This window comes from Corythoichthys intestinalis, chromosome 2 (assembly GCF_030265065.1).
Source record: "Corythoichthys intestinalis isolate RoL2023-P3 chromosome 2, ASM3026506v1, whole genome shotgun sequence".
Classification (NCBI taxonomy): domain Eukaryota; kingdom Metazoa; phylum Chordata; class Actinopteri; order Syngnathiformes; family Syngnathidae; genus Corythoichthys; species Corythoichthys intestinalis.
This window is the reverse complement of record NC_080396.1, coordinates 50034224-50055669: the sequence shown is the minus strand read 5'-3', so window position 1 is coordinate 50055669 and position 21446 is coordinate 50034224. Positions and strand designations below refer to the sequence as shown.

At 40.9% G+C, this 21446-nt stretch overlaps 1 protein-coding gene across 2 annotated transcripts in view; it reads right to left on the bottom strand.

The window, feature by feature from the left end:
* Window positions 1-21446, bottom strand: part of dock3 (dedicator of cytokinesis 3) — a 93537-nt gene that overhangs the window by 61620 nt on the left and 10471 nt on the right. For both annotated transcript variants that reach the window (XM_057818686.1, XM_057818694.1), the window contains exons 2-5: window positions 14331-14414; window positions 13501-13541; window positions 10857-10912; window positions 1419-1515 (exon numbers count right to left, since the gene is read on the bottom strand). In XM_057818686.1, the coding sequence (XP_057674669.1) occupies window positions 1419-1515; window positions 10857-10912; window positions 13501-13541; window positions 14331-14414 (278 nt within the window). The remainder of the gene's footprint in view (window positions 1-1418; window positions 1516-10856; window positions 10913-13500; window positions 13542-14330; window positions 14415-21446) is intronic.

Sequence of the window (21446 nt, the reverse complement as noted above, 5' to 3'; positions counted from 1 at the left end):
TAAATAATTTGCCAGGCATGTAAGTTTCGCCTCCTTTTTGACATTAACAGCCGATGTGACCTGGAGTGGACCATTCAGTATTTTAGACTTATTTCTGGTTCCATAACCCCACATGACAAAGTTGCTGCATCATTAACCTGTGAATGGTCAAAATAATTTCCTTACATACATCATAATCATCATGTGATGAGGTGAAAGTGCTTTACAAACCTGATGGTAGAAAGATTCTATACAAATGCATTTGCTCCGAGTTTACAGCCCGGACATTTATACACCACTATTTCGCTTGTGCATTGACCTCCTGGTGTTAATTTCTTGTATATCAGAGACAACACAATAAATACAGGCAATCTTTGTTCTCCCTAAAGACATGACACAGCCGCAGTCCTACTTATGTTTGTTTACATAAATGCAAAGATTAAGCAGAACCACAATACCCATGTAAATTTAATGAGGATAAACAGTGCTTGTCCTCCAAGACTGCTGAGAAACGAAGGCTTCGTTTGGAGTTGATGAGCCTTTTCAGACATCTATTCCGCAGGCCTAATTATGTACATTTTCAAGTTATCTTTAGACTATTGCTCCTGAAACTAATGTAACGAATTGAAACTGGCAACAATGAGATAAGGGCAATCAACATCTTGTCCGCGATACGTCCTATTATTATCTGTGGCAACGTGGTCTGTCTCACACAGGGGTTGAGGACCGCCCCCAAAAAAGCACCCTTAAATCACAGCTTTGCATCATTCCAGCATGAGAGGGAGTTACATCACCGCAGTAGTGCCCTGGGCTGCTTGGTTGCTCAGAGGATGAGCAGCTCTCACTAAGCGCAGTTATGTAAAAAAACAACATTTTAAAAAAAGAAGAAGAAGAACACAAAAATCAGTGGCAGCTCCGCAACATTGAGAATCCACTCAGGGCCTCAGCCTCAACCCATTCTGCCTGCCCTGGAGCTGGATTAAGGATGTTTTAGGTTTCCAGTAATCACTTTTGCCCAGCAAGTGAAGATGATACAGGAACTAAGTGAGGCAGGCCAAAATCAATCAAGGGCTGAATGACAGCGCATGAAATTGTGGCTGGCAGGTCTGTGGGCCATTATCTGCGTCCAGCTCCCATTTCTGTTCCCACATAGAGAGTACATGAAAATGTAGAGCAACAGTCATGACTGATCTAAATGAGGTGTGCTGTATATTCAGCCTATATCTCTTTTGTAGGAGTCCGGGTAATATGTGCTGAATTAGGTGGGTGGGGAGAACCATGTTGAAAAGGCTTATTATGTTAAACTCCTCTGCAGGATGCAAATGAAACAACGAAAGCTGTTTGGGTTCCAAATCACATCAGAAAATGTAGCAAATCTCGCTCGTGTTTATTGCTTAGGGATTTGCTGTCGTATTTTTGACGATGTGAGCGCTACTCACCACATAGAGCTGCTTCCACAAGACACCCCACTCCTGCAGCGTCGAGGTGGTCTCTGTGATAATGGGGTCCTCGAGGGGCACCACCGTCTCGCACAGCCTGACAGATAAATTTGCATGAATATGAGGGTGTACAAAGACACATGGGCAAACTGGTGAATTGGTGTGATTTAAGCTTAAACACAAAAGGTAAAACAACTGGGACCTGGTGTGATCAAATTCTCACAACACCTTTCAGTCTACTGTTTTTTCTGTTGCTATCACATCCAAATTGTCTGAGCTGTCTTCATTTTGGAGTCATTTTATATTCCTAAAATCTAATGCAACAGTTGTCCAAACCAAGTAAACAAATTCAAATATTTCAATGGCATATCAGTCAAAAATAATTATGTAAAGAAATCCTATGAAAATATCCTGACGTAAGTAAACAAATTAAGATCTAAAAACCATCAGACAATTTGACGTGGAATAAAGTGATCCCTCGCTACTTCACACACTCCATTATTTTTTTTCATTTAAAAAATAAATAAATAAATAAATACAGATGACCTTTCCCGAGCTGATCACATAGTCTCACTCCCTCTCCTGCTGCTCTTTGTTGGTCAGGTTTGATCTTACCACAGATGCCTGGAAGCCGAAACTTCAAAGCGCCCCATATGTCAATAATCGTTTAACTTGTTAAACAGTTGCTCTGGCAACTCATTGTGTGTAAGTGAGCAGCTTGAGCAAATTTGAGTGGACTCACTCAATGAAGCATTTAATAAAGACAAGCATTTTTCTACTTTATTCTTGTTTAAAAATAATTTGGTAAGACAGTAACATGTTTAAAACGTATCATTATTATTACATTATTATTCATTAATTAATAAAAGTACCTAAAAACCATTTATTAAAATATGTATATACATAAAAGTTTTTTTTTTACTTATACTTTGGGAAAAAAAGTGAAAAAAAACATGTCCTAAATGGATCTCTTTCCAATGCAATGCTAAATCTGAATAAATACATTGAACACACACACACACACATACAAAAATAGCGGGGGGACTACGCGGTTTTTCACTTATCGCGGCGGGGTTTGGGTCCCCATTAGCCGCAAAAAACGAGGGATCACTGTAGTGAAAAAAAGAGTTACTGAATCAGTGTCACATAGTGCAACATTGCAAAAGTAAAACAAGTGTGCTTAACTCTACTTAAATAGACATTGACATTACAGTTATTTATTATATATAGTATATGGTGGAAAACACAGAGAAGACTGAAAAAGCAGTTTCTGCTCTTGCACTCCTCTTTAAAAGAAACTGCTGTATTTTAAGCCAAAACAACTGTTGTGTTTGATAGAACAATATGTCTACATATTGAATAGCAGATTCATGGCGCATTAAGCCCCCAAACTATTTCTAATTTGCCCGTTTTACCCTGAAAACTCCCGTTTACAGACGTCACACAACCGCTTTTATTTCAACCCAGCCATAAAACGAAGGTAATTGATAATATTTATTCTTCAAAATGTCTGTCATTTTTAGCTTAGAATCATTAATTGATGTCTAATATTTCGTTTAAAAAAAAAACGACTTAAAAAAATTATTCACTCGCATATTTTGAACTTTTAAACAAATCACGTCACAATGAAAAAAAATGGTGTCTACAAAAAAGTCACGGATATTTACCTCATAACTATCGCTTAATTGTATTTTTTTTTTTGTTTCTGTCGACTTTTTTCCCGATATGTTAGATGATAAATAATTGATCCAAACAAAGAAAAATTGAAAAAAAAAAATTTTGAAAAGGTAAATATATGAAAAAGAAAATCTCGACCACTACTTGATGTCTGCAATTTCTGCATCGCGACCCTTGTTATATTACATTATTATATTATTGTTTCACCCATAAAATCCCCCAAAAATCCAGCTGTGGCCATTCACAGCTGTGTCTTGACACTCAGTGATACATGCTACATGAAGTTTTTGGATCGAAACAAGGTAAGTACGCCATAATATATCATTAAAGTCATGGCGTCTGTAATTCTGCTCTCGCGTGCTCTCGCTTCCAGATAGGGTTTTGCTGTTTTTTTTTTTTTTTTTTAAATACCCTCCTGTTCAAAATTTTTCTTCCCCCAGAAAATTGAGATTTTAAGCTTTCCAGTGATGTATCACATGTGCATATCGGACAATTTTGAAAGTTGGCTAATTCGGGGGTCTCAGAGCGGAACATCAAGTCACCTGAGTGTTTTCCCCATATATATTTTTTTTAAATCGACGTCTCGCCCACCCGGGCGGTATGGTCTCTCCTTTCAAGCTCGGGTCCTCTACCAGAGGCCTGGGAGCTTGAGGGTTCCGCACAGGATCTTAGCTGTCCCTAGGATTGCGCTCTTCTGAACGGAGACGTCGGACGTTGTTCTTGGTATCTGTTGGAGCCATGCACCCAGCTTGGGGGTTACTGTTACTTATATTTATATAACGTCATTTAGGCAGTGAAGTGTCTCCTCGAACAGAAAGGTCTTCAAGCTGCATCTTGTATAAAGTTTTGTGGAATCCCATCATTCATGTCAACATGGTTTTCAAAATCTTGTCTTTTTCACACTACCAAACCAACCCGAATTGTGCCATTTTGTAATATAAAATTAAACAGTTGCTTTTCCATCTGGCAATGTCTTCTCACATTAGGATATTTTGTCCCTTTACAAAAAGAAAATCAAATCTTTTTAACCCAGTACCGATTAGATGAAAGAATTTGATTAACTCGATTCCCAAGCACATGATCAAATTGGGACAACTATGGAGAACAAGTTTTTCCTTTGTCCATCTGACTGTGCGGCAGCCACTGTGCTCTCCTCTCACAGCACCACGACCAAAATGGATTTAGTTCCCCAGTGTATCACTGTTGTCGTGACAAGAGGGAAACCTCCCAGTCCATGAAGCCAAGTGATTATCAGTGCAGGGAACACTTTGGGAAAATGCAATAGATGCGTCACATCATTAACTCCACAAGAAAGCAAAACAGAGTTTCCAGATTGCAGCTCCTGGAGTGAGAAAGTAGAATCATGTTGATTTCAAAGTTGGTTCTTTTTAATTGTTTGAGCCCAAACAGAAGTCTTCCCCATATGAGGTAACCCAGCTGGTGGGTGGTGACACAATAGTGAATTCCTTACAAGTTTCTTGAGTTCAGGAAGTTAAAGACCTACACTGCCTACTATTCTCATATAGAATCATCATGGTTGGCTAAGGATATGAATAACTCGACTAATGTTTTTCTATATTTAAGTCAGCATTTGGATGATTTTTGCTTCAACCTACGAGCAAACATTAGTCATATGATCACTGAATGGTGGCAGTGAACTCAGCTTGACTCACTTAAAACTCACTTTAAAAAAAGAGGTTTCAATGGCAATCCCAGGTGAAATTTACTGTAAGAAACACTAAAAATGTAAACAACCGTATACAGTAGCTTAACATAACACAAAAGGTGGAGCAATACACGTAGACAGAAAATATAACAATACTCAGAGATTTGTGTCATCTGAAGGAAGGACTAATACTATCACTGTTTACTGAGTCACTTTAACCATTTCAATATGTACAGTATATGTTTGTATCTCTAAATTATAGTGTCCCAAGCTGGCGCGCAAACGAGAAGAAGCATCAACACAATGTTCATTTTATGCAAGCAAAAAATATATAAAAAGTATCCAAAAAAAATTACATTTTATATATGTTATTTAATTATGCTATCCTTATTTGAATTATAAAATGTGTTCAGTTATATAGGTCATTTAGATTGTCTTCCCCGGTGTTGTAACGATGGAATTGACCCTACCATTATTAAGTGAAATATTTTCATTATGTTCACTTTCTGAATGAGCCAGTCCATATTTTTTCGTCAAACGCACGTTTGATTGGCTGATGAATTGACACCCCCCCACACACACACGCACACTCTTACAGTACAGAATTATATTACATGTCGAGATGCCGCCTCCTCCGCCCACTTCGAAGAGGAGGCGTATTACAAGTTTTTTTTCCGGCCAGCAGCCACTGCAGTCTGTAATTATTAAGTTATGTAAAAAGTAGGGTTGTCAAACAACTAAAATTTTTAATCGAGTTAATTACAGCTTAAAAATTAATTAATCGTAATTAATCGCAATTAATCCCATTTCAAACCATCTATAAAATATGCCATATTTTTCTGTAAAAATTATTGTTGGAATGGAAAGATAAAACACCAGATGGATATATACATTCAACATACTGTACATAGGGACTGTATTTGTTTATTATAACAATAAATCAACAAGATGGCATTAACATTATTAACATTCTGTTAAAGCGATCCATGGATAGAAAGACTTGTAGTTCTTAAAAGATAAATGTTTGTACAAGTTATAGAAATTTTATATTAAAACCCCTCTTAATGTTTTCGTTTTAATAAAATTTGTAAAAATTTCAATCAAAAAATAAACTACTAGCCCGCCATTGTTGATGTCAATAATTACTTACACAATGCTCATGGGTGCTGAAGCCTATAAAATCAGTCGCACCCAAGCGCCAGCAGAGGGCGGCAAAACTCCATAAAACACAATTAACGTGGGCATTTCTCTGTACTGTCATTTAAATCTGTCTGAGCGGGGCATGTGCGTTAATTGCGTCAAATATTTTAACGTGATTAATTTTAAAAATTAATTACTGCCCGTTAACGCGATAATTTTGACAGCCCTAGTAAAAAGTTACTGTTGTGAAGGTGGGAAACCACTAATTTTCCCTACTGAAAGTCCCACCTGCATCAAAGTTAGCAATACCATGACAATAAACTGTGTGAACATGCTAACCTGAGGAAGCTGCTTAGGTAGAAGTGTGCTCCTGTATGTGTTTTCTACTATGTCAACGTTAATTAAACTGTGAGAAATATAGTGAACTCTGCTCAGCTGTAAGAAAACCAAGGTTTACCCCCTTCTCCCCAGTTTTCATTTTTATTTCACTTATGTGGTCTTAAAGCAGCCCAAAGGAGCTTTCATTTTTTAGTGTAGTTTGGCTGTGCTTGTGGACAAAAGCAGTAGTGTTTGTCCTGGAGGAAGGCTCCATTTTTATTTATTTTTCTTATTCCCTAAGAACTTTTTTTATATATATATATTTTATTTCGACAGATAATTTTGAGTGGTATAAATATAATAGTGGTATAAAAAACTAAATACATAAAAAATGGTATAAAAAAATAATAGTGGTACATTTGGGGGGGGGGGGGGGGGGCATTCCTGGATACTTAAGAGATGATTAACAAGTTTTGTATTTCTTGTGTATGTGCATATAATTTGTGTTCATAATAATGCAATTTAAATTTGCTAATAAAATCTGGACATTTATTCTTGAAGTTTTCAAAATGTTTCTTTAGTAGTTTTTGAAAACAAAGGTTTGAATGGAACGGTGTATCACCGCAACCATTACACATGCACTGCAAAAACCCAACTCCTTGAAGCTGCAAAAATAAAATAAATAAATAAATAAATTCCCTTGTTTTTAGTGTAAATCTACTAGAAATAAGTGAAATTATCTGCCAGTGCTTCAAGTAAATTTCATTCAGATTTCTTGAAATAAGAAAAATAGCGAGCTGAAAATAAGCTTAACAGACTTATTTTAAGTAAAACGTATGTATATTCGATCTAAAAAAAAACTTGTTTGTCAAAAATGTTCTTAATTAGATAATACAACTAGCTAACAATACCAATGTTTAATGTATTTGTTGTTGTTGTTTGTGCTTCTTCTGTCTCTCTCTCCTTCTTTTCGTTTGTTCCCACATAACCCCTTCCTCTTCGCTGCTTTAACCTAATAAACGAGGCACTTTGAATGATCACAATGGGAGTATGTTATACTCCCATATGATATGATGTCAAGCAGCCGAACAGGACAGGTTAAAGAAAAAAAAAAAGATTCTTAATTCAAGAATAGATATTGTTCAAAACATTATTTGAAAGCATTTTTTCTTGATTTAGGTGAAAAATGACCGACTTTTACTGTGTATCACAAAAGTGTGTACACCCCTTGCATTTCTTCAGATATTTAAGTATATCTTTTCATGGGGCAACACTGACATAATGACACTTTGACACAATGAAAAGTAGTCTGTGTGCAGCTTATATAATAGAGTTAATTTATTGTATTTGAGACTTTGCACGCCTCCACCTTCCGCTTCAGATTCACCCGAAGATGTTCTGTTGGGTTCAAGTCGGGAGACATGCTTGACCAGTGCATCACCTTTACCCTCAGCCTCTTCAGTAAAGCAGTGGTCATCTTGGAGGTGTGTTTGGGGTCATTGTCATGCTGGAACACTGCACTGCGACCCAGTTTCTGGAGGGAGGGGATCATGCTCTGCTGCAGTATTTCATAGTACATGTTGGAGTTCATGTTTCCCTCAATTTAATGTAACTTTCCAACACCTGCAGCACTCATGCAGCCCCAGACCATGACATTCCCACCACCATGCTTGACTGTAGGCATGACACGCTTATCTTTGTACTCCTCACCTGGTCGCCGCCACACATGCTTGAAACCATCGGAACCAAACAAATTAATCTTTGTCCCATCAGACCATAGGACATGGTTCGAGTAAACCATGTGCTTTGTTGACATGTCTTCAGGAAACTGTTTGCGGGCTTTCTTGTGTTCCGTCTTCAGAAGAGGTTTCCTCCTAGGGTGACGGCCATACACACCAATTTGATGTAGAGTGTGGCGTATTGTCTGAGCACTAACAATCTCTGCAGCAATGCTGACAGCACTCCTGCGACGATCTTTCAAAGAAAGCACTTGTATGTGACGCTCAGCACGTGCGCTCAGCTTCTTTGGACGACCAACCCGAGGCCTGTTCTGAGTGCTCCTTTAAAACGCTGGATGATCTTAGCCACTGTGCTGCAGCTCAGTTTCAGGGTGTTGGAAATCTTCTTGTAGCCTTGGCCATCTTCGTGTAGTGCAACAATACGTCTTTTAAGATCCTCATAGAGTTCTTTGCCATGTGGTGCCATGTTGGAACTTTCGGTGACCAGTATGAGAGAGTGTGAGAGCTGTAGTACAAATTTGAACACACTTGCTCCCTATACACACCTGGACCTGGTAACACTAACAACTCACATGACCTTTTGGAGGGAAAATGACAAGCAGCATTCAATTTGGACATTTAGGGATGTAGTTTCTAAGGGGTGTACTCACTTTTGTTGCCAGGGGTTTAGATATTAATGGCTATATTTTGAGTTATTTTGAGGGGAAAATAAATTAACTCTATTATATAAGCTGCACAAAGACTACTTTTCATTGTGTCAAAGTGTCATTTTGTCAGTGTTGTCCCATGAAAAGATATACTTAAATATTTGCAGAAATGCAAGGGGTGTACTCACTTTTGTGGTACACTGTAGATGTATAGGCTTAATAAAAACAAATGGTAATATAGTATTTACTAAAAGTAAGTGAAAGAATCTGGCGCATTAATACGTTAACTAGCCTTTGAAACTCAAGATAAAAAATATTTGACTAGATTTAAGAAAAACTGTCAGATTAAGATGTAATACTGTAAGTTTGAAGAGCGAAATGTACCATATTTTTCGGACAATAAGTCGCGTTTTTTTTTTTCTTTCATATTTTGGCTGGGGGTGCGACTTATACTCAGGAGCGACTTATGTGTGAAATTATTAACACTTTATGATATCATTTCACATGTTATTTTGGTGTCTTGGAGTGACACTGATGGTTTAGTAAACTTGTTAGCATGTTCTTTATACTCTACTTATCTGAATAACTTAATAGCTATGGCCACGTTCGCGTTCTGCCTTTGGCAATGTGTGTTCAATTGTATTATCGACTTTTTTTTATATTGAAATGCATGCTTTTAGTTTGTGGCGCTTTCACGCCCACGTGGGGGCGCACTCGCACTTGTTTACGTGAAGAGCGCTCACACGCCAGAAGAAGACGGACAGCTACGTAGGTCTGAGTGAGTGGGTGAGTTAGCAAGAGAGAAACACGGCTGCGAACCTACGTTCATTGTTTATGCTTTTAAAATATCTCTACAGAGGCGATGCCTGTGTGTATCATATTTTCGTTTGTTGTTGTGTGTTTTCCACCCGCGATCGGCACTTACAGCCAGTTGTGTGGGTGTTTGAACGATGTGCTAATGCTAGCGAATGCATGCTAACTGTTTGTGTCATTGCTGTAATAGCACCTGATTATCATTTATTTACGTTGATGCGAACCTGTTTGGTATTGGTGTTTGGCCGTAGCATCCCGGTGAGGATAATATATTCACATTTCGTTGTTCATGCACTGTACATTTATTCAGCATGTTGTTCTCTATTGTATTTTTATATTAAATTGCCTTTCAAGATGACATATCTGTTATATGTGTTGGATTTTATTAAGTAAATTTCCCCCAAAAATGCGACGTATACTCCGATGCGACTTATTTATGGGGTTTTTTCTCTTCGTTGGGCATTTTATGGCTGGTGCGACTTATACTCAGGTGTGACTTGTGGTCCGAAAAATACGTTAGTACAGGTCAGTACAGATTTATTTTGCATCAATCATCTAGCCTATCAATTAATTAGGTTCTTATTGGAGAGAAATGTAGCCCTGAGCGCCGTTCACCCAATCTGTTTAGTCTTATTAATGTCCCTTCCCCAGCAAAATGTGTACATGCAGGTTATGCTGTTATATCGTCCCTACCAACATTGAGACCAAACCTATACCCTTGGTCATTAGCATTAATGAATACTTATGACAGATGTCATTAGGTGTCATCTGGCAAATTTTGTCACTAAGTCCATTTATGTCCAGTCCACATCTTTTACATCCATTCAAGAGTGACATAATTTGCCGAATGACACATAATAACTTCTGTCATAAGCATTCATTGATGCTCATGTCAGTGTCATGTCATAATTATGACGGTCTAATGACAGTCTTATGACACCATTGTCAAATAGTGTTACCAAAACTTTTTAGTAAGAACAACATAAATAGGATTTTCAATGAAATACATGTTTTGAAACCACAGATTTTAATAGTCAGAAAGCTTGAACAAGAAGCAATATGGTGAACTCAGCATGGAGGCCCTAATAATTGGAATGAAAAGTAGGCAAACTGGTTAACGGTCATCAACACTCAATTTTATATATTTAATAATCAAATTTTGAACCAGTTTCTACATCAAGCTTTCAACTATCCATGTATTGTGTAGAACTGTGGTTAAATTTGTACCAAATCTGGTACGGGATTACATAAACAACCCTACCTATGTATCTGAGTCAAAGGGACCAGAGCGCAACTGTGTCAGTAGGAGGTTGCAGTTTTTTTGTTTGTTTTTTTTTTTTTTTTTTTTTATCTTGGACAAATGGTTTGTAACTCCAGCATTTTTCAGATAGTATGTATGCAGTATGTATGTCTGAAGATGTCCAATCATTTAGCTTACCCTCTGTTTGTCACTGTGGACTTCTTTAAGTGGACATAGCTGATTGGGAAAATACCCTGTGGACAGACAGAAGTAGCGAAATATTAGACACTGTGACAGGATTGTGTTATTGATTGATCAGAATCCGGTTTTGTGACCGTATTGTTTGTTATAAATAGGGGACAAAAGTTGTAGAGTGATTCCCGTTCCTCTTTAATCCATCTGCGATTTAATTAAATATCGTGTTTTGTAGAGAAATACTCCTACCACGTAGAGAAATTTCATTAAAACTTGTTTCACAATGCAAAGAAAAATCCATTAAATAATAAAATAAAATATTGTATGACCACAATGATCTCAGAGTGCACAGAACTGGTGAAATTGCTTTTAAAATAGGTATAAGTTACTAATAAACTCTCATATATTACATACGGTATCTGTTTTAACGAAAACCAGTTTATGGATTTTGTATTTCATAATAACTATGAATTAGGCATTTATAAATAGGAAAGGCAGTCCTATGGTTAAGTGTAAGACAGGACATTACTGAATGGACTTAATTGCAAAATGGGGTTCTGAAGAGCTAAATGGGCGTCCCTCTCACTCATCTTTCTGGACTCATAGCAGTTCATCATGACATAATAAACTGTTAACACAATACAGGATATACAACTACTGTATTTAGAAACCTTTCACAATTTTACCCTTATTGTGAAATGCTAAGGAAGCAGGAAAATAACATGCAGAAGAATACTGTGAAGAGTTTGGATAATAATGGTAAGATGTGGGTCCAAATGTCACTTGTACAGCTTGTCTTTCCAATCTGCCAGATGTGAACAATTAGCCACCACGAGTGAAATGAAGTCTGTGAGCACACAGAGAGTACGGGGGCGAACGAGTGTGGGCAGCAGAGCGCACAACAAAATGGAGGGGTGTTAGGAAGAACTGTAAATAGCTGATGGGAATGGAAAAGTACAAACACCTACATTTACAGGGAATAGACAGATTTTGTGTTTTGCTTTAAACAACCCAGTTGCATCCCATAATACCGCAGATCCTTGTAGCTGTTAAAAGCAGTGCGGATGTGCTTGAAATGCACCTGTGTTTCTTCGAGGAATCAACTTTTTATTGGCTTTTCCAGACTACTCTGCAGCATGCTATTCCTAATCAAACACTTTGTCATATGTATTGGGCCTTTTCTGCAGTGCAGTATATTGATTCCAGTCCGCAGTGATGGTGTTCTATTGGTGTACTTCCTTGCTTCTTTATGCTTCTCAGATTTAATAAAGATGCTCCATATAAAGGAGCTCCCAAAGGGAACATGATGGCTGAATGTACTGTAGTACCCTGTATCAGAACAATGCATCTTGGCCGCGATTAACCATTTCAGGGACGAATGTCATTGCATTGGACGACTATTCAAAAGTTGACACTTCAGAAATTTAACCCTATATACAGTAGTACAAGTGACTATTTTTGTTGATAAACACTTAAATATTAGCAATTGTCATGATATTATTTTATAATGATTTTTTTATTATTATTTTCTATATAATTACCTATTAATAAATTCGTAAATGAATAGAGGGTAGTCCAGGGGTTACAACAAGTTCCGTTCCTACGCTGGCGACGTAACCTGAATTTCCGCGTAAGTTGGAATTAACCCTTTAAGTACCCTTACATCTTAAATAAACTATCCTAAAAGTCCAAAAGTATTGCATCTGTTTTAATGATGGAGGATACACTGCCCTCTGTTGTCAGCGTTGGGTGTGGCTGGACTGTCGCCTTATATGACTGAGGAGCAAACTCAGACGTCTGACATGGATAAAGTATAGCTGCCTTCTGGTTAGGCCCACATCCGGCTGTAAGTTGTTTAAGCTAATATATGTTTGTGTATGCATTTTTAATTAAGTTTAGAGCTGCTGTTTCTGATGAGTTAAGTCTGAGAGATTTGCTATGAAAATTGTAAATACATTAGCATTCGTAGCATTTAAGATAGCGGACTTATGTTTGACAAATTGGGCAAATTTAATCTACTAAATTTACATATTGATCAGACTAGATCAATGTTTTAGCACCAATTGTTCTGTGTTTTATTGTTAAAATACGTGTCATTTTATAAGTGTACATATGTGTGTTACAGCTTTACAAACTGTCAAAAGTGATGGAAGCAAAAAGCTTCAAAAAGCACAATTGCCATGTTTGCTGTCTGTAAAGCTGAACACGTCATATTAATAAAGTAAGTAAAATTAAAAAAAACACTGGAGACTCCGGCGTCGTAAAGTCGAAACTGCGGAAGTCAAGTACGTCGTAACCCAGGGACTGCCTGTATAATGTCAATAAAAGCCAAATTAATGTAATTAAAATGAATGAATATAGAAATAGTTACAGCCCAAAGTAACTCTTTAATGTACAATAGACGTCCAATTCATTTTACCTGGGAAGATTGACCGTATGGCAGCCAATGAGTTAAATGACCAGCCTGTAAGGCGGGAAGTCAATGTGTTGATGAAAGGGTTAAAGCTAGGACTCTAGAAATCTACACTAAGATAAATTAAACAACATTTGGCTATTTGGTTATGTTAAATGGCTTACAAATAGTAGATATACAATGACTGTTCTTTAGATCACGAACGGTGACATCTGTTATCGAAAGAAATGTTACCTTGATTGAAGGCTTCTTGGTGGAAAAGCCTCTGTACCAACCTAAACGACAAAAATAAATCAAATCAAAACTATTAAACAGTCAAAAATAGAAAAAACTGCATGTGGTGTGTTATTAAATCCCAGTGCCATGGCAACCTCATAACTCAAACTGTTGTTACATAACTATGTATTTGTACAGAAAGATATTTTATCCATATTACTGCAGGCTGTTGTCTGTCATTCTCAGCACCATAGTTGTACTTACAAAATGCATGAAGAAAAGGAAATCATGCCTTACAAATATATTCAGATGTTTCAAAACTATGTAAATACGTCTCCCAAAAGCAGGCGGGAAAATGTTATACTTTGTAACTTTTAGGAATAAAAACCAAAGATTAATTTGGAAAAATACCACAGCACATAAAAAAAAATATATATATTTTTTTTTTAATCAATTTGAGGACTGTGTACAGAAGTGACAAATAATATTCACGTTCATGTTATACAGTATTTAGCAGGCAGAACTTGCCTGCCATCATTTAAAGTGACTTTGATTTAGTTTAGATTTTAAAATGAAGTGGGCCAAAGCAGCTTTAAAAAAAAAGCTGCAGGCATTCTAAGCATAAAGTCATTGTTTACTACATGTGACACCAATCTACTTTATCCTTCATGTCTCTGAGATGTTGAGTAGGTAGTTAAAAAGAAACAAACAAAACAAAAAGGGTTACAAAAATATGTGTGAAAATGCTTCATGAGCTAATAAAAAAAAATTTTTTTTAAAAAAAACAATGTTGAATTTTTATTAGGAAATCATACATTGTTTATTACATTTTGCAGAAAACCTTTTACCTTCATTCTTCTCCAGAATCTGTACAGTCTCCCCAATCTCCAGGACCAGAGCCTGGCATATTGGTGACCGGAAGTTGCAGATAACTGTGGAAAAAAAACAGAAGAAAAATAAGGATGACACAAGAGTGATGAGGGCAGTTTAGAAAAAAGACATTAACATGGTTACGCAGTTTTTTTGTTTTTTTAAATCAAATTTTACAAACCCAATACTTTTATGATTAACTGAATATTGAATATGAAATGGTGAAAAACAGTGACAGTAATCCCCCTCCGTTGTGGGCGTTACACTCTAGCCCAGTGTTTTTCAACCTTTTCTGAGTCACGGCATGTTTTTACATAGGAACAAATGTCGCGGGACACAACAAACCAAAAATGTTCCAAAATTACTTCCTTTACAGTTCATTTAATTATCCAATAATTTATCAATATTTATTCTAACTCAGTGTGACTTGAGCGTGTTTAGATGAACACAAAGCCGATATCATGGCTGGAATTGAAGAAAGACGCACACAAAGCTCTTCTTCAACAGCTCTTTGTCTCTCTGTTTTTATTTTTTTCATCACAGTTAGGCTCGAAAAGTTCAGATTTATCAGACAGGGGGACTTTAGCAATGCTTTTAACCTCATTAGGGCCAAGCATTTCGCTGACAATTACTTTGCAGGCAGGAAGTAATAATTTCTCTGCTACAGTGTGGGACTTTTTGAATTTAGCAACAAGTTCAGCAACAAGGTAACTGGCTTTGAGGGTTTTCTCATTTACCTTTGTAGTTGTTCCTCCAAAAAGTTGCCTGTTTCCTTGTGTTTTCACAAAGGCGAACAAAATAGTCAATCGACTTCTTTTGACCCCCCATGAGTCATCACCTTATCGTGGTGGAGGGGTTTGCGTGTCTCAATGATCCTAGGAGCTATGTTGTCTGGGGCTTCAAGCCCCTGGTAGGGTCACCCATGGCAAACAGGTCCTAGGTGAGAGGCCAGACAAAGTATGGCTCAAAAAGACCCCTTATGATGAGCAACATTAATGAACCCCAGTTTCCCTTGCCCGGACGCGGGTTACCGGGGCCTCCCACTGGAGCCAGGCCTGGAGGTGGGGCTCGAAGGCAAGCGTCTGGTGGCCGGGCCTGTCCCCATGGGGCCCGGCCGGGCTCAGCCCGAAAAGGCAACGTGGGTTCCCCTTCCCATGGGCTCACCACCTGTGGGAGGGGCCAAAGGGGTCGGGTGCGTAGGGAGTTGGGCGGCAGCCAAAGGCGGGGGCCTTGGCGGTCCGACCCCCAGCTGCTGAAGCTAACTCTTGGGAAATGGAATGTCACCTCTCTGGCAGGGAAGGAGCCTGAGCTGGTGTGTGAGGCAGAGAAGTTCCGACTAGATATAGTCGGACTCTCCTCCACACACAGCTTGGGTTCTGGTACCAATCCTCTCGAGAGGGGTTGGACTCTCTTCCACTCTGGAGTTGCCCGTGGTGAGAGGCGCCGGGCAGGTGTGGGCATACTTATTGCCCCCCGGCTTGCCGCCTGTACGTTGGGGTTTACCCCGGTAGACGAGAGGGTAGCCTCCCTCCGCCTTCGGGTGGGGGGACGGGTTCTAACTGTTGTTTGCGCTTATGCACCGAACAGCAGTTCAGAATGCCCACCCTTTTTGGAGTCCTTGGAGGGTGTGCTAGAGAGCGCCCCCTCTGGGGACTCCCTCGTTCTACTGGGGGACTTCAATGCTCACGTGGGCAATGACAGTGAGACCTGGAGGGGCGTGATTGGGAGGAACGGCCCCCCCGATCAGAACCCGAGTGGTGTTCTGTTATTGGACTTCTGTGCTCGTCACGGTTTGTCTATAACGAACACCATGTTCAAACATAGGGGTGTCCATATGTGCACTTGGCACCAGGACACCCTAGGCCGCAGTTCGATGATCGACTTCGTAATCGTGTCATCGGACTTGCGGCCGCATGTTTTGGACACTCGGGTGAAGAGAGGGGCGGAGCTATCAACTGATCACCACCTGGTGGTGTGTTGGCTCCGATGGCGGGGGAAGATGCTGGCCAGACCTGGCAGGCCCAAACGTATTGTGAGGGTCTGCTGGGAACGTCTGGCAGAATCCCCTGTCAGAAAGAGTTTCAACACCCACCTCCGGCAGAACTTCTCCCTTGTCCCGGGGGAGGTGGGGGACATTGAGTCCGAGTGGGCCATGTTCCGCACCTCCATTGTTGAGGCGGCCGATCAGAGCTGTGGCCGTAAGGTGGTTGGTGCCTGTCGTGGCGGCAATCCCCGAACCCGCTGGTGGACACCAGCGGTAAGGGATGCCGTCAAGCTGAAGAAGGAGGCCTATCGGGCCTTTTTGGCCTGTGGGACTCCGGAGGCAGCTGACAGGTACCGGCTGGCCAAGCGGACTGCGGCCTCGGCGGTCGCCGAGGAAAAAACTCGGACATGGGAGGAGTTCGGTGAGGCCATGGAAAATGACTTCCGGACGGCTTCGAGGAAATTCTGGTCCACCATCCGGCGTCTGAGGAGAGGAAAGCAGTGCACCATTAACACTGTGTATAGTGAAGATGGTGTACTGCTGACCTCGACCTCGTCGTGAGTCGGTGGGGAGAATACTTCGAAGCCCTCCTCAATTCCACCGACACGCCTTCCTTTGAGGAAGCAGAGTCTGGGGACTCTGAGGTGGGCTCTTCGATCTCTGGGGTTGAAGTCACTGAGGCGGTTGGCAAGCTCCTCGGTGGCAAGGCCCCGGGGGTGGATGAGATCCGCCCGGAGTTCCTAAAGGCTCTGGATGTTGTAGGGCTGTCATGGCTGACACGCCTCTACAACATCGCGTGGACATCGGGGACAGTGCCTCTGGATTGGCAGACCGGGGTGGTGGTCCCCCTTTTTAAAAAGGGGGACCGGAGGGTGTGTTCCAATTATAGAGGAATCACACTCCTCAGCCTCCCCGGTAAAGTCTATTCAGGGGTGCTGGAGAGGAGGGTCCGTCGGGAAGTCGAATCTCGGATTCAGGAGGAGCAGTGTGGTTTTCGTCCCGGCCGTGGAACAGTGGACCAGCTCTACACCCTCAGCAGGGTCCTCGAGGGTGCATGGGAGTTCGCCCAACCAGTCTACATGTGTTTTGTGGATTTGGAGAAGGCGTTCAACCGTGTGCCTAGGGGAATCCTGTGGAGGGTGCTCCGGGAGTACGGGGTACCGAACCCCTTGGTAAGGGCTGTTCGGTCCCTGTACGACCGGTGTCAGAGTCTGGTCCGCATTGCCGGCAGTAAGTCGAATTCGTTCCCAGTGAGGGTTGGACTCCGCCAAGGCTGCCCTTTGTCACCGATTTTGTTCATAATTTTTATGGACAGAATTTCTAGGCGCAGCCGAAGCATTGAGGGGGTCCGGTTTGGTGACCTCAGCATTGAATCTCTGCTTTTTGCAGATGATTTAGTGCTGTTGGCTTCATCAAGCCGTGACCTCCAACTCTCACTGGAGCGGTTCGCAGCTGAGTGTGAAGCGGTTGGGATGAAGATCAGCACCTCCAAATCCGAGACCATGGTCCTCAGTCGGAAAAGGGTGGAGTGCCCTCTCCGGGTCGGGGATGAGATCCTGCCCCAAGTGGAGGAGTTCAAGTATCTTGGGGTCTTGTTCACGAGTGACGGTAGGAGGGAGCGGGAGATTGACAGGCGAATCGGTGCGGCGTCTGCAGTAATGCGGACTCTGCACCGGTCCGTAGTGGTGAAGAAGGAGCTGAGCCAAAAGGCAAAGCTCTCGATTTACCAGTCGATCTACGTTCCTACCCTCACCTATGGTCACGAGCTTTGGGTCGTGACCGAAAGAACAAGATCCCGGATACAAGCGGCCGAAATGAGTTTCCTCCGCATGGTGTCCGGGCTCTCCCTTAGAGATAGGGTGAGAAGCTCGGTCATCCGGGAGGGACTCGGCGTCGAGTCCGCTACTCCTCCGCGTAGAGAGGAGCCAGCTGAGGTGGCTCGGGCATCTGGTTCGGATGCCTCCCGGTAGCCTCCCTGGAGAGGTGTTCCGGGCATGTCCCACCGGCGGGAGGCCCCGGGGACGACCCAGGACACGCTGGAGAGACTATGTCTCTCGGCTGGCCTGGGAACGCCTTGGGATCCCGCCGGAGGAGCTGGTTGAAGTGGCTGGGGAGAGGGAAGTCTGGGCTTCCCTGTTAAAGCTGCTGCCCCCGCGACCCGACCCCGGAACAAGCGGAAGATAATGGATGGATGGATGGACTTCTTTTGAAGTGTCGGGTGTTTCGTTTGGAGATGACGTTTAAGCTTGCTTGGCAACTTGGCAGCTTGGCGCTGTTGGATAGCTGCTCGTGTCACATTCAAGAACTCCTCTAACTTCTACCCACCAGCCACCTTGCTGGCCTCGACAATGTGTTGGAATAAAATACATATTTTATCCATATGTGACAGTCGTCACATATGGATAATATAGAAAGGATAATTTCGTTTATATTGACACTTGACTAGTCTAATCCAATCATGTACAGTAGACGTGCTGGGGTCCACATTGTCACGGACAGCAAGGTGGCTGATGGATAGAAATCTGAGCAGTTCTTGAACATGACACGAGAAATACCTCGCTCATCTGCACACAACTGAAACTTTCTACCTAGTCCTTCCTTGCGATAAATGCGATACTGGATAATCTCCCGCGGCACACGGTTGAAAAACACTGCTCTAGCCCACCACCATAAAAAGTGAAATTGATGATACAGAACAACTTTGCACCTAACAATAATCATGCTCAAAATGTTCATTATAAAATGCACCAAAAGATGTTGCTTTCTGTAAGCCTATAAAAGAGGATTGTGACATTCAATAATCTTGGGCAAAAACTAGGGTGAGCCTAAAAACCTCCTGTTTTCATTCTTCTTCTTAAGTAAAATTTACACAGTGTGAGTGTATTTCCACTTAGCAGTCTTTAAAGAAAATACTCTTAAAAGATTAGTAAAGCATAAACAAACCTCACCACTGAAGTGGGCTTTCGTTGATGACTAATTTATCTTTAAGTGGCCTTAAATATGTGTAATATAAATTAAATTAAAGATTGCATATTGGAGCCCACACAGGGAGGCTGCATTTTTTTTTTTTTTAAATTCAATGTTTTTAACTCTTATAATAACCAGGCATTTGCATACATCTTCCGTCCCACCTGATTGTAATGTGCAGCATTATGCAGTCTTTGGTCAAACACACACATGACTAAAACACAAATTAATGGCAGTTTTTTTCTTTAGGGAATGAGTGCCACGGCGAAGTGACAAAATGAGGCATGCTATGTACAGTAGACAGGCTTGAGGGAAGACAAAACTTGTTTCATAATGACAGCGCTCCTTTGACGACGTTAAAACCCACAAACGGTGGCCCTTGAAGGTCCGCTTGCTGTGAATCATTATGCTAATGAACTAGCCATGGGACCCAGTGAGGGGGAGGAAGAAAAAGGAGGGGCCCTGGCTCAGCTCCGCTGCTTGATTCAGAGTAACAAGCGCTCAGTTCCTCTGCGAGGGTTTCTATGGCAACAGACCAGCGACAAACTGCAGCGCTCTTTTCACTGTAACTGCTTCGAGGATGAGGGTATTGTAGTTTAAAATGCCAATCTTATATATGCTGCGTGCCACCATAGAGCTGAAGTCAACTAACGGTACTGAATTAAAAGGCAAAGTGATGGAGAAAACCTTTGGTACTGTACGTTCAAGTTACTGGTCTCTGTTAGGCTTCAAAGAGTAAGAAAAACCAACTGGGATGAGATAGTCATGTGGGAGCGAGATGAGAGATTCCTGTTTTCATAGTCCTCCCTCAGAAAACCTGGAAGCTGTGCAAACACTCTTTCACTGTGTCTCATGATGGAGCGCATGAGCATCTCCTCTAAACATATCCAGCAAAGTTCGCTTCCAAATGTGCCAAGAGTAGGGAATAATGACCAAACCACAGAACTTTAACGCTGCAACAGAATATCGGTGCAGACTACGAATCTATTGACTTGCGCGATCAAGTTTGTGTGCAGCATTGAATCACTGAGTTCAAGATCTTTTTTAAGCATTCAGCCACTAAACCAGATTTTTTTTAACCTCATTTGGAGAGAATTCCCTGTACTATATACACACGTTAGTTTGTATACTGTGTAAAAAGTACACTCTTGAAGCAAGCATACAGTGCTACATTGTGGAAAAAGTACATGTGCGTTTAAAGGAGGCACTCCAGCCAGATTTGTACTGGACACAGGATTAGCATAAACAGGCAAAATCTAAAGAGATCTAATAATAGAGTTGCATTTTCTTTATATTGCTGTATAAGAAACGTTTCTCAGTGCAATGCAGCATTACAACTTGCAACAAAATTGTTTCAGTCATAACGGGGCATTTTGAATGGCAGCATATTTAATTCAGCTCTAGGTGAACTCTGCAGGGGGTACCAAATACTATGATTGCACCCAAAAGAAAGACTTTTTAACATAAGCAAAGCCAGAGTGGATTTTTGTTTGTTTGTTTATCCTTAGCAACACGACATAATGTGCTTTTTGTTCCTCAAGTCAGGTGGTTCACTCTTATGAAGAAACTGTGACTGCATCTGTTCAAATAGTAGTTTACCCTCCCTAATCTCTATGAGGACAAAGAAAAAGCCAAAATGCACGAGCTGCTCTCTATTCAAGCAGCACCAATCACATCGCAGCAGGAATGTTAAGTTTCTTCTGCCGATGTTAAGTAAGATAGTGTGCCCTTCTTTCTTACAATAAGGTTGACGACACCAACTGTCTTTCAGGACATTGTCCCCTAGTGAGCTGGCGAAATTGGCTGCATTTATTTATTTTTGTACAACAATTACTCCGAGAAGCCGGCAAGTCCACCTCACAGTTCTGAGATCAAGGGTTCAATTCTTCTGCCTGCGTAGGTTTTCTCTGGGTACTCCGGTTTACTCCTAAGAAACATGTATTGTAGACTGAGCACTTTTAAATTATCCATAGACATGATATGTGCGTGATTGGTTGTTCATCTCCTTGTGCCCTGCGATTAGCTAGAAACCAATTCAGGGTGCACCACACCTAACCTTTAAGTTGTCCCAAATAAAAGGTTTAAGTCGTCATATGGTGAAGTTTGTTTTTAACTGAATTTAAATACAGGGTGTCTCAAAATA